Source organism: Tupaia chinensis, unplaced genomic scaffold (assembly GCF_000334495.1).
Source record: "Tupaia chinensis unplaced genomic scaffold, TupChi_1.0 Scaffold000313_1, whole genome shotgun sequence".
Lineage (NCBI taxonomy): Eukaryota > Metazoa > Chordata > Mammalia > Scandentia > Tupaiidae > Tupaia > Tupaia belangeri.
Genome location: NW_006159806.1, coordinates 4,111,501 through 4,126,393, shown reverse-complemented (window position 1 = coordinate 4,126,393; position 14,893 = coordinate 4,111,501). Strand labels below are relative to the sequence as shown.

Here is a 14,893-nt window from a genome sequence, read left to right as displayed (position 1 = left end):
GGCTTTATTACAAGACATTGGTTCTTTAATCTGAGGTCTGGAATGAGTGAGAAAACAGCCCTTTAACTGAAAGTGTTAGACAGAAATTTAAAGCACTTTGACCCTGTTGGAAACACACACTCTTTTTTTTTTTTCTCTCTCTCTCTCTCTCTCTCTCTCTCACACACACACACACACACACACGCACACACACACGTTTATCATTATATGCAAAATATTTGTATGATTAGAGTCTTATTTAACCTTTTAGATACATAAAATAATTTTAGTACACATTAATACAAAATAGCTGAAAAAGATCCTTGCAGATTAATAAAATGATTTTTTTCTAGGCATTTGAAAGACTTCGGATCAAATTATAAGTACATGATAAACTGATATATTTAATACTTAAATACAGACTGTAATTGATACTAGATAACAACTGCTTATCTCGTGATTATGAGAAAAATTAGCATGCTCACGCACTCAGCACACTCAAAAGCCATGAGACTCCTGCCCAATAATAGTTCCTCCTGCCCAGAACTATTCTGTACTCTGGACTAGAAAGTGCAGAATTCAGGCCAGATTGCACTTTCAGAAACATTTCCCCTTTTAGCTGTTGTTGTCTCATAGATAATCGGAATAACACCGAACTTTGAAACAATCTGCTGATGGCAGTGATTTTCCAGAGAAAAGGGAGGTTCTTCCCTCAGTGCTCATGACTAAGGCTATCTATGGAAACAGGCACCTGGTTGTTTAGGAATGTATTGGCCCTTGCCTATTTGCTTCCCACTCTAAGCCAGAACTCTCTGTCTGCTTGAGAGATCAGCATTCATCCTCAGAGTGACAGACCATCATGCCACATCAAAGGAGATTTTTATTTGAAATACTTTTAGAGATTCTTATCAAATGAAGAAAGAGCTAGAGTATAGTTAAGTGACTTACAGAAAACTAAAGTGTTCAAGACATCAAGAGACTCTCTGGCCATTTTTAAAACGTGTCTTTTGCTGGAAACCAAAGAAATGTGTCCTTTTTTTTCAAATTAATAAAATAATGCATGCCGATTGTAATAAGACAAAGAATCCAGAAGTGTATTGAGTACTATTGTTCCTTTCCTCTCTCAAATCCATGCTTCTGAGATAAACTGGTTTAAAAGCCAGCATGTATCATTCCATGTTCTGTTAATACGTTTATCTAGTCTTATACAAATATATATGTATAATACATCCCAGGGCTTTTAGAAAGAATTATTTTATTTAACTTGACTTATTTATTTTATCTTAATTTGAAAAGCAGAGAGGAGAGAGAGAAAGTAAGAAAGCAAGCAAAGGGGGGAGGAGAGAGAGAAAGTAAGAAAGCAAGGCACCAGGTGCAGGACTCAAACCATCGTCAGCCATGTGGGAATCCAGCATCCTTAACCACCCACCACGCCACCTCACCTGCTGGCCCCAATCCATTTTGTAATAGAACTTAATACAAGTCTGGGATAATATTACATTGTTCAACAATTTGCTTTGCAGTTTGCTTTCCATACTATAATAGACAGCATTCCAAGCCAATATACACTGTTAACACATTGTTTTGAGGGGCTAACCAGTATTTCCTGGTATGAATGTCAAATGGTTTATACAGTCATTCCTCTGTTGATGAACAATTAGTCATTCTCAACAGATTGTTGTTACAATGTTACATATTTTTCTACATATTTATTATGTTTTTTATTTCTTAGGATAGACACCTATCTCTGGGAGTGATATGTCAAACAGGGCAAACATTCTTCATTTTATAAACATATTGCTCAATTACTCTCCCAAAAGATAGTGCCAACAATGTCAAGGTATGCACGTTTCCCAACATCTTCACCTAGACTGGATATTATTAACTTTTCTAAATGGCGTCAAGCAATGGTGGGTCAAAAATAATCACGTACTGTTGTTTTAATTTACACTTCTGTGGGACCAATTTAAATATCAATTGCTATTTTGTTGTGATTTTTAAAAAAATTATATTTATCACTTATCAAAAGACAATGAAATATTTTTCTATGTAACTTTCTTAAAGTCCTGAAGGGCACAAGTCTTATACACTATTTTGTGAGTATCCCTTATAAACACAAAGGTTAATTCACATACCAGGAAACTTAACATTGCAATTCTATTATATGAATTTAAATATGTATGTTTTCTGAATTAAACTACAGAATTCTAATGTTTAATAATCAAAATGAAGTGTTAATTTTAACAGTCAAAAGAAAGTTACCAGCCTTCCTATCTAGCTATCACAGTCAGAGTAACAAAACATTAACAATAGGGGACTAGCAGATAGTGTAATGGTTACGTTGTTGGACTCCCATGTAGTTGACATGGTTCAAGTCCTGGACCTGGCACCTTAAAACTCACACCTGGCACAGGTACATGTGTGCATAAAATCCCGAGAGGAGATTGGAGGAGAAGGGACTGTGGTGTGACCATACCTCCCGGGGGTGATTTCTCAGTTTCTGTCTCTATCTCTCTGGTGAGCACACACACTCTATAGCAAAAAAATCTCTTCAAAAAAAAAATGACAAGAGCAACAAAAATCTATTCAGTTTATCACTGAGGGTATTAAGATAGAGCCCTTGTGGCACACTTGAATAGGTAGACATGGAAGGGTTATCTCAAGTGGTAATAATTAAATAATTCTCTGAGCGTCAAAAAGAACCAGGCATATGTACATTAAAGAAGGTTCTAGAAAGGTATAGTCAGGGAACAGAAAGGCCAGTGTGTCTAAATAGTGAGGATGAGAGAGAAACTGAGGATAATAGGATAGACTGCAGAGATTGAGAGAGATTTGGGGATAGGAAGTCCTTCTTGCATGTGTAATGGTTAAGTCATTATATATAAGCGAAGATAGATGAGGACTGATAACCCAAGAGGTGACTCTAAGGTCCAGGAAAGGGTTAGGAATGACGATACAGATTAGGAAACACTGGTTCCAAATTCCATTTAAACCCAGTGGACTCGAGATCACCTAGGGGTTATCCAGCAAAGAGAAAAAAAAAAAAAAAAAAACAATCACGGAGTGTGTTTATAGAGACGGAGCATGACAGCAAAGTACTAAGTAGTCTCTAAAAACATAGCAGTATTATAGTACGATTTGTGCAAAAGATACGACTTTAAAAGTTAGATATGTCTAAAATTGTAATATGCACTATTTTCAATGGCTTGTAAGCTCATTTTAAGGAACCCCATGTTGAGTTATCTTGTGAAGTAAAATTTTCATATTAAAATGTTCTACTAAAATAATAAACTCTAAAGTGTTCTGAGAATTCAGATGTGTGAGATACTGACATTTTAAGTTGACTCATGGTTAGAAAGAGAGAGATATACAATGACCTAAATTTTTTAAAAAAAGGAAGGAAAGGAAGAAAATCATGTGTTAAAAGGTAACGATTGGCTCTTCACACTTTACCTTAGATGCTTCTTTCACTAGCCTCGCCCAGTCTGGTTGATTCTTTTTAATTCTCCTAAAACCATGGGCTTCATTTAATTTATTCAAATGGTGATAATTCAGGAATGTGCATATATCAATTAAAATACTAACATCCAAAATACAAAGTCCTGATTTGAGGTGCCATAGTTTAAAAAAAAAAAAAACCTTAAAGATTTACAAATGAATGACCTACCGAAAAGGCAGCTAAACAGACCTCAACAAATTTTAATCTTGTATTCTATCTTACCTCACATACTTGGTTCTTGCAGGATCACTTTAGAAAGTTAAGAAACAGTTCAACGCTGTACATCATAAAAATCCAAGCTAGGTTTAATTTTCAGGTCTCTTTACAGGCTTGTTTCCTCTTTTTGGCAATGACTTAGTACCAGAAAGACTGACTTTATAGTGACATTCTAAGAAACACACATGAAAAATTTACTCAAAGATTGATTTTGTTTTGAAACCATTAAACAAGTGCCAGGGATTTTCCAAGTAAAACTCTTAAAATATTTAGTGGCTTGGAGAAGAGTATTTACGTATTAAATGCAAGGTGATTTTCTTGAGTCATGAATAAGCAATTTTAGCAGATAATCTATTTCCATGCTCTTCATAAGTATATTATTAATAGTAACATATAAATATGAAATTTATAAATCTTGATTAAAACTTTAAAAATATTTTTTTTAGTATTTTAGTTTTATTCTAAATGAAAATATAATAAATTGGATAAATGCAGAAGTAAAAGGTAAAGAATGAAAGAGAATGGGGGACCAGCAGATGGCATAATGGTAACAGTGCTGGACTCCCACATAGCCGACCACAGTTAGACAGAAAGCAAGAAATAGCCCGCCCCCTTCCCCGAGGACCGGAGGCAGGGTGGGCAGGAATGGCTACAGAGCAATTCCTTCTCCTCCATGTCCCTCTCAGGAGTTTGGGCACACATGCATACATGCCCAATGTTCATTTCAAGCTGCCGGTCCAGGATTCAAACTTTAGTAAGTCATGTGGAACTCCAGCAACATAACCATTACAGCATCTGCTGGTCCTGAAATTTTAGTTTTCAATACCTAAAAACTCCTATTTCAAAGTTCAGAAAACATTACAATTACAAAAAATAAATACAGATTGAATATTTCTTATTTGAAATGGTTGGGAACAGAAGCATTGCAGATTTTTAATGTTTTTTATTATTTTTGGAATATCTGCATGTTCATAATGAAAAATATTGGGTTAAGTCCTAAATCTAAACATAAAATTCTTTTATATTTCATATTGCCATATACACATAGAGTGAAGGTAATTTTTCACAATAGTTTGTATTGCAGTGTTTTGAATGTGACACATTACAGGAGGTCAGGTATAGAATTTTCCACTTGCAGCACCACGTTGGCACTTTAAAACTTTTGAATTGTGGAGCATTTGGATTTTGAATTTTTAGATTAAGTATTAGGCACCCCTATTTTAATTCCCAAAACACTATAATTAAAGTTAACTGTTTCATGTCATGCAAACTAGGTAAACTATATAATCTAAAAATGTATCCCTATTTCACATTGCAACATGCTAGAATGAGGATGAATAAAAACGGCAAAGTTTGTTCTTCGCATAACTACATGAAAACTTGAAAAGAAAACCACGTGTTGGATATTTATTTATTCACTAGCAGAACAAACAGCTAGCACTTTTAAAATGTCAGTTATGTAGTTATCTCATCACTCAATATGGGCTAAATAAATAAATAAAACGAAAAGAATGACAGCAAAGATTAAAGACCTAAACTCATTAGAAAAAAAAATGATCAAAGGAATAGTATTCACACAAAATTCAGAGAGGATGAGAGTCCATAGACAGAAAAAAAAATAATCCTACATAGACAGGAAAAAACAAAAAGTGGCAACAGATAAAGTTCAGGTAACTTGTAGCACGCTTACAGTGAAGACAGTGTAATCATTATTAAATTTGAAGCATGAGAGTAACTCACCTGGGTGAGGGATCCACATGACAGACAAGAGCAGTAAGGACAGAGGAGCACTGGGCTTCCATTTCCAATGGCAGCTCCACGTTCGTCCTGAGCGAAACATCCTGCAATGAAACAAGGGAGCCATCAGGGTAGGAACCTGCAGGAAAGTCGCAGAATCAAAGTAAGAGTATAGTTTTCCAGCGGGGACTGGAAAACCGCCTTTTTTCAGCCTTATTTCCAAATAAAGATGATGATGATGAGCTAATCATCCCTTGAAGCTTATTAGCAAAAGAAAAAAAAAACGCTCTTTTGCTTGCCATTTGGTGGTACCTTCCTCATTAAAATATAAGTAATGAGTAGTTTTTGAATACAGACAGGTAAGAATTCAGAAAAGTCATGAAAAAAAATGTATTTAAAAGAAATAATAAGTCCTGAAATTTTAGTTTTCAATACCTAAAAACTCCTATTTCAAAGTTCAGAAAACATTACAATTACAAAAAATAAATACAGATTGAATATTTCTTATTTGAAATGGTTGGGAACAGAAGCATTGCAGATTTTTAATGTTTTTTATTATTTTTGGAATATCTGCATGTTCATAATGAAAAATATTGGGTTAAGTCCTAAATCTAAACATAAAATTCTTTTATATTTCATATTGCCATATACACATAGAGTGAAGGTAATTTTTCACAATAGTTTGTATTGCAGTGTTTTGAATGTGACACATTACAGGAGGTCAGGTATAGAATTTTCCACTTGCAGCACCACGTTGGCACTTTAAAACTTTTGAATTGTGGAGCATTTGGATTTTGAATTTTTAGATTAAGTATTAGGCACCCCTATTTTAATTCCCAAAACACTATAATTAAAGTTAACTGTTTCATGTCATGCAAACTAGGTAAACTATATAATCTAAAAATGTATCCCTATTTCACATTGCAACATGCTAGAATGAGGATGAATAAAAACGGCAAAGTTTGTTCTTCGCATAACTACATGAAAACTTGAAAAGAAAACCACGTGTTGGATATTTATTTATTCACTAGCAGAACAAACAGCTAGCACTTTTAAAATGTCAGTTATGTAGTTATCTCATCACTCAATATGGGCTAAATAAATAAATAAAACGAAAAGAATGACAGCAAAGATTAAAGACCTAAACTCATTAGAAAAAAAAATGATCAAAGGAATAGTATTCACACAAAATTCAGAGAGGATGAGAGTCCATAGACAGAAAAAAAAATAATCCTACATAGACAGGAAAAAACAAAAAGTGGCAACAGATAAAGTTCAGGTAACTTGTAGCACGCTTACAGTGAAGACAGTGTAATCATTATTAAATTTGAAGCATGAGAGTAACTCACCTGGGTGAGGGATCCACATGACAGACAAGAGCAGTAAGGACAGAGGAGCACTGGGCTTCCATTTCCAATGGCAGCTCCACGTTCGTCCTGAGCGAAACATCCTGCAATGAAACAAGGGAGCCATCAGGGTAGGAACCTGCAGGAAAGTCGCAGAATCAAAGTAAGAGTATAGTTTTCCAGCGGGGACTGGAAAACCGCCTTTTTTCAGCCTTATTTCCAAATAAAGATGATGATGATGAGCTAATCATCCCTTGAAGCTTATTAGCAAAAGAAAAAAAAAACGCTCTTTTGCTTGCCATTTGGTGGTACCTTCCTCATTAAAATATAAGTAATGAGTAGTTTTTGAATACAGACAGGTAAGAATTCAGAAAAGTCATGAAAAAAAATGTATTTAAAAGAAATAATAAAACAAGTTTAGCTTCAGCTTTCTCAGCCTCACCAGACACGCACCCCTCTGGGTAGCAGGAGAATGTTTTTAACAATCTCTCCTTCTATTGTCCCAAATTTAGACTTTAAAGAAATGTTTTCATGTTATAATGTCTGCTGTTTGACAAACTAGAAAAGATGTTAATGGTCAGATGGTTTGTGAGCTCACCAGAGTGAGATAGAAAGAGATGGGGGAAAGGGAGAAAGCACCCTTCAACAGGGCGTGGTCACCCACAACCCCTTCTCCACTTCATCCTGTCACTATCAGGGGCACGCATGCACATTCACTCCGCTCGTTTCTCAGGCCTTTGGAGCTGAGATGTGAATCTCAATCAGCCATGTGGGATCTAGCTTTCTTAACCACTAGGCCACGGTTATTATATATATATATACTCTCTTTCATGGCATAAAAAGAAGCACTGAAGCATTAACATTGTAAAAAGATTAAATTTTTTTTATATATGATAATAGCTATGAACATTTTTAAATGGCTGGAAAAGACCAATTATTAAAGAAATTAGTATATGACATCAGATAGAGGGGTGGTGCTTTGAAAACTTAGATAATCTTTCTGCACAATGAATTCTTTTTCAAACTGAAAATTATATTTATAGTGATTTAGAAAGGAACTTCTGCAATGCTCTGGCCTGAAGTAGAAGGATGATGCATCTCACTAAACGGCACCAGTAGAGGCAAGCCCAAGAAGAGGGCAGCAAGGCTAAATCAGTTGCCAAAAGGGACCTTTAGTGGATTGGTGAGTGAGTCATGAGGCAGAAAGGTGGTTGATGAAATAGATGTGCTTAACACTCAGAAAGCACTCAGTAAGTATTAGTCGTTGTTATCATGACCCCAGGCATTCTAATATCAAGTGTGGTCATTCTTCTAGAGTGAAATCAATGGAAAAGGCTTAAACAAGAATGGACAATAAGATTAATCTCATATGCCAACACCAATATATTGGCTTTGGAGTCACTTTTTTTTTTTTTTTTTTTTTGAAGGGTTTTTATACAGGGAACTCACCAGAAAGTCAGAGAGAGATAGAAAGACAGAAAGCAAGAAATCATCCCCCAGGGGGATGGCCATGCTGCAATCCCTTCTCCTCCATTCTCCTCTTGGGATCTTGGGCATGCATGCACACACCCGGTGTGAGTTTAAGCCACCAGATCTAGGACTTGAACTGTGGTCGACTACATAGGAGTCCAGAGACATGGCCATTACGCCAACTGCTGGTCCCTGGAGTCACTTCTGAGATCATTTGGGAACAAAAATGAAATTGGTTATTCCTAGTGCATGAAACTCAGGCCACATTTCTGTATTTACCAAACTAGAAGTTCTGGCATCACACGCCTGATGTAAATTCTAAACTACGAAAAAGTTAAGAGCTGAAGCGTACTTTTTTAGTACAAAAAGCATGTTTTCAAATACATCCATCCAAAGTATTTTTAATTTAAAGCAATTACTGCTATTAGAAACCTGTTTTAGTAAGTAATGAGAATGAGAATGAGAATGGATATGGATTGTGGAATGACATAGACTCACATCTGGTTCCTCTGTCAATAGTGTGGTTTGGAGGACAAGTACTTAAAACTCTGAGCCGATTTCCTCTTCTGTAAATAGGATATTATCCACCGAAAATAACTAGAAATAAACAGTGTATGCAACAAGTAGGAACTTTTAAAAGGGTAGGCGATAAACATCTGTCACATAGAGAGTTCACTCATCTGAAAGAAACAGCCCACTTCCTATTGATGCTGGATGAATGAGTACATTTCTAAAACAAAAACACAATTATATATTCAATGACGTTTAGAGCTGGAAAGACCAAAAATGAAGACTAACCTTTTCGTTTCACAGAAGAGGAAACTCAGGTCTGGAAAAATAAAGGGGCAGACAAATTAAACCCAGCTTCTAAACTTACATATATATATGTGTGTGTGTGTGTGTGTGTGTGTGTATGTATATATACATATATATATACACATACAGACAAATATATTTAAGATATTCATCTATTTCTCTCATGAGAGAAACAGGCACATAGACACACACACACATACACACATGCATGCACACACACAAACTCTTTTAACAGAGTCAAGCTGCAATCCACCCCCAGCATCCGCCAGCCCAGATCATGAGCATGTGTGTGCTCTAGCAAGTAGAGGGAGACCTTGGGCTATGATCCAGGGACCTTCTCGCATAGGCCCAGTAGCATTACTGCTGTGCTACCACCTAGCCCAATGCCAGCCTTACAAATATATTAACAGACAGAAGTATCAGTCCAAGAGAACTCCCAGCTGCTCACTCTGTGACACGTGACAATTCTCCTTTATCAATATGTGAATAACGATCCCCTCTTAATTTCATGCTCTCACTACTCTCTACTAAAGGAATCATGGTCATTAGCTTGGCTGCACTCAGCACTGTTCATTTCATGTGCTCACACATCTTCTCCTTCGCTTTGAAAAGTTGACCTTTAGAGATTCCATGTTCCAACCCCGAAGTTGTTTTTACCAAAGCTGACTGTAATCCTATCAAGTAATTAGCTACAAATGATGACAACAAAGTTCTAAGACTCCATCACTTTAGACAGAAAAAGAACCCAGGACAGGACAAGCATTTGTAACCAAACATAAGCCACGTGACACACCAACTTTCATCCACTTTACTGTTGACTGAAGAACACAAACAAATAAATTAAGAATAGAACAGAGGAAGGAAAGCACTGTATGTCTTCTCAAGGGATCACTTAGCAAAGACACATCCCTGAGATTTAAACAACTTTCTCAGAAGAATGGAAAATCTAACAGGGTCACTAAAGTTCTAAATAGGAACTATAAAAATGAAGTACAGTCTTGTACTACTAGGACAGTGGCCTTAAAGTTCTGAAGAGAGCAGGGATACGTTTAAGTAAAAGAGTCACAGGTCAGTATAACATAAAGGAACCTAAATATTATCCAATATGTGAAAAAACTAAAATGCTAACCAACTTGACAAGATCACATAATCAGTGATGGCAGAGCCCAGAACCCAATGGTGTCACCTGTCTACTGATGCAGGTGTCCTCTCTGAGCACCAAGCTACCTCTTGCAAACTCGTTCTGTTTCAGGAAGCTTTGGAGTGTGGCTCTTTCATAGGAATCATTTTAAATATATTAGCTGTAGGAAAAGTCATGACGTGTTTTTCTATGCAAAAAGGCATCATGACTTTTCTGATGAACCAATAACTATGACCCCTGTAGACATGATTTGATCTAAATGCATTACTAAACTAATCTAAAAATCTACTGTTTTCCATCTCTCTCGTGGTTTCCCCAAAAGTCACATTTTTAAAAAAGAAGTATTTTATTTAACTTTATTTATTCACGTATTCATTTTTATTTATTTTAATTTGACCAGAGACAGATAAGAGGAGAGAGACAGAGAGAGACAGAGAGAGACCAAGAAAGCCACTCACCAGGTCTAAGACTCGAACCATGGTAGGCCATGTGGGAGTCCAACGCCCTTAATCACCATGCCACTGGTCAGCCCCTCAAAATTCATCATTTAAATTAGTAGAGAAATTTTGAGATTATTAGAAGACTCAATACAGTACTAATTGTACTCACACCAGCAATATAAGCTGGATACAGGCATAGTGGTATTATAAAATGCAATGCTCGTCAAGGCCGACTCACAGCAGTAGGTTTCAGGTTCATGTTCAGAGACCTCACTGAGTACCCTGGACAAGTGTGTGTCTAGGATCTAGAGCTGGTTGAGGCTGGGAGAATGCAGTGTGAAGACTCTGTTAGCAGCCCTCTCTTTCTCTCTCTCTGTCTCTCTCTCAATGTCTCTCACTATGAAAGAAAGAAACAAATTTGAATTAAAAAATACCAGCAATAGTGAGAAGTAACTTTCTTCCCCATATCCCAATGATATTTCTATGACAAATCTTTTTATAAAGGTGTTTAGGGGGAACCAGCAGTTAGCGTAATGGCTATGTCACTGGACTCCCACGTAGTCGACTGCGGTTCGCGTCCCGGACCTGGTGGCTTAAAACTCACTTCGGGCGCATGTGCATGCGTGCCCAAGATCCCAAGAGGAGAATGGAGAAGGGATTGCGGCGTAACCATCCCCCCTGGGAGGTGATTTCTCACTTTCTGTCTCTATGTCTCTCTCTGTCTCTCTGGCGAGCGCACGCACCCTATAGCGAAAAACTCTACAATAATAAAAAGGTGTTTAGGGAGTGGCAGACAGAATATCTTAATTCTTTCAGAGTGAAAAGAAGGGCAATTTGTTTTTTTTTAAGTCTGTTCGTAATAGTATTTCTTCTGGTTAAAGATTATGTTTCTGCGTCTAAACAATATATAAAAAAGAAAGTGCTATTCTATTACTCAGTTTAAGTCTTTTGATTAAATTAGGTTCACCTGCACTTCAAAGAGACTGATTTATCCTTCACATTGGCACTAATCTTAAACCTTATTAGCACAGTAACATGCACAACTGCCTTGTACCATAGGGTAGGTTAAAAGCCAACCTTGAGATTTACACACACATACACACAAGTAATGTTAAATGTGAGAAATCTGAAAAAGAGAGGTAGAGTCTATGAATATCCTGATTTTGATATTGTACTACAGCCCCCCAAAATGTTGCCATTGAGGAACTGGGTAAAGGGTCTGCTGGATCTCTTATTTTTTTCAATTGCAGTTGAATCGACAAATATCTTTAAATTTTCAGCTAAAACTGTAAACCCTGAATGCCTAATGTATATAACTTGCTCTCAGGAAGTCCAGGAAAAAAAAAAAAATGACCTCTGTGCGTGTGTGGTGGGGAAAGAGAATGGATAAAACAAGTTGGTTCAATATTTACCAGAGAGAATTCTGGGTAAAGGGTATACAAGAGCCCTCTATTACTTTTATCCTCACTACCTTCCGGTTGGTTTGGATTATTTCTTTAAAATTTACATACATGTTTACACTGAAGTATATTGGTGTTTATACTCAATACTCCTCAGTATTGAGTAGAAATGCTTTCATCATTGTCTGATAAAAGACATAGCATCACATTTGGATTTCCTTTATTTGGATTGGCATGTTCAAGTCATTTATATGGTCTTCTATTACAAGATAAATATTTTTCTTCCTGACTCATGATTTTTTTAAACCAGTTCTACATTAAATACATTAAGCCTGTATCATATTTGTTCGGTTTTAAATGTATTAATCTCGATTTTTTTTAAGAAGACATTCCAAGCAAGTTCATCCTGAGTTATAGTCACAAAGAAAAGTGAGAAGATGGTCAGGTGACCATGCTCAAGTTTTACTGACATTTTTAGCTGCCATTGATACATCCCATAAATGTTATCACCCCTCCTCTCCATCCACTAGCATGGGTTAATGCCACCCGATGTAGATAACATAATGATGTCATCCAATTAGAAATGAAAATGGAAAGAAATGGTTTTGGCCCATGCATACCACACACATGGAACAAAGTCTTTTTCTGTTTAGTCTAAATTCGAAATCATCTCTAGAAACTTTCAGTCATTCCATCAGAAACGTAAGCTCTGGCAGATATATGGCCAGTGAGAGAAAATAGTCAGGTTTAAGGAAGTGGTTGTCAGTTGATTTTTAATATGTAAACTGATTCTCTTTCAGATCATTATTTCCAGAAATCAGAGTGACGTGTCAGTTAGGCAGCAAAACTACAGGCTCCTAATATTTCCCATAAGCCAAGAGACAATGGCCTCATTCACCATTGACACTGGAAAAGCACAATGTCATGTAATTTATATAAGCCATAAATGGAACAGTAGCTTCATGCAGCTCAAGACCAATTAATGCAAGTCTTGCTAAATCTATTACATGTCTTACAGTATGAAAAATGCTCAGTCACTCCGACGTGTAAATTTATTTTATAAGTCGATTATTTCAAAACTTGAATGTAGCAATATGCACATACTCTTACCACAAGGAGTAGGCAGAAAATACACTCAACTAATGTGTGTATTTGGATCTACTAAAATGAAAATTTCAAAGATACTGTAGCTCATGTTCCCTGATTTAACAAGATAGTAGGAATATTGACTGTGGAAAGGTTGGTATTATTTTTAATATAGTCTAACATACCAATGTCTAAAAAGAATCAGCTATCTTAAACTATTCCTTATAAAATATAAATAGCAAAATAAAAATATATAGTTACAGTCTTACAAAAAAATGGGAAAATTTTCAAAATATCAATAGCTCAATAAAGAAATTCAAATCAAGGCACTAAGCCCTGTATTCTACGTGATGAAATAGTCATGCTTTTACCCTGTAGTAATACATAATCCTTGAAACAACACAGAATTCAAGTGAATCACATAACTTAATTTCCTAATCAGGAAGTGGTTACATTACCTGTCAATTTCACATCTTTTATTTTCAAAACTGATGTTCATATTTTTTATGTCTAATATGCTTCTTTCGCATAGGCTCTAAATACCTAGGGAAGCTGAAAGGAAGCTGGATAAACATCTGCGGTTCAAAACCCTGCTATATTTTTAGGAAAAAACAAAGTTGAAAACAAACTCATATTCATTCAAAAGGTGTTGCTGCTACAAAAGAACAAGTCATATGAGACTGTTGGCTCTATCCCAAAATAAATTCTTTCAAGTTATACTCTGTTGATTCCATGGGGCATAAATGAAACTTTAAAACTCCCAGGTGTGGAATTACTTCACATACAGTTTTAATAAAACTGAAAACCGAGACGTTCATTTCTAATTTTCTAGAACACACTACCAAAACAGAGCGACAGAGTGTGAGGGTGCGAGTACTACCCCTTCTCCTGTTTTAAAGATGTGTGTTCCCCAATACACATTGGAAGGAGTGGACAGTGCAGGGGGGAAAGATAGCCTAAGGTAAGGGACAGGTCTTTTCCAGGTATTAAAACTAAAGAGAAAATTTAAGTGCAATAGAGAGCTATCAATAGTAGGGGGAGAGAGGATGAAAATTGATTTCTAGAAAATCACACGTTAGTGGAAGTGAGGAAAACGTCAGGGTTTTTGCCCATGATACAATAAAACGTCAGAAGGGGAATCATCTATTACAAGAAGGAACTTTTTAGTTGACCACAAAAATAAGCTTGGCTCTTTTGAGAACGTTTGTCTTTTCCATTCTGGAAGGCCAGGTGGTTCTCAAGAGCGCTTTCCCAGGATGCATGGACTCCCCTCACCGCTGAGATGATAATTGCACAGAAGCAAAATCCTGAGTTTCTCCTACCGCTTCAGCGCTCCACATCACCCCCGCCGCGCGACTTGCAGTTCTATAGCCATCCCCTCAGATACCCTATCCACGGAAAACGCCACGTTCCTTAATTACTTTTTAATTTACAAAAGAACACTGAGGACCTTTTCTGCGCTCTAAAAAGAAAAACAACAAACTATACTCAAACGCCCCGAAGATCCAAGAATAACTTCTACAGTCGACGGTGACAATGTGTAAAGTCAACATTTTGCCGGCATACCAATACCTTCCAAGCCCCCGGGTGCTGATCCCGCAGAGCGCTTTCTTGGCAGCGCAAGGCTCCTGGATGGAGGAGCGAGGATGTCTGTTACTCCTTGTTTAATTTGAATCGAGAACGTTTTCCCATTCTTGAAGCCCTGCCCTTTTTCATTATGCTTTACACCGCCCCAAAGTGAAGTGCACCTCGCTGGGGCGGGG

General features: G+C 36.6%; 1 protein-coding gene across 1 annotated transcript in view; it reads right to left on the bottom strand.

Moving 5' to 3' along the window:
• Nucleotides 1-5,604, bottom strand: part of ADGRG6 (adhesion G protein-coupled receptor G6) — a 160,393-nt gene extending 154,789 nt beyond the window's left edge. Inside the window, exon 1 of the mRNA XM_014588839.2 lies at nucleotides 5,435-5,604. Coding sequence (XP_014444325.1) covers nucleotides 5,435-5,558 — 124 coding nt within the window. The 5' untranslated portion in view covers nucleotides 5,559-5,604. The remainder of the gene's footprint in view (nucleotides 1-5,434) is intronic.
• Nucleotides 5,605-14,893: the final 9,289 nt, after the last annotated feature.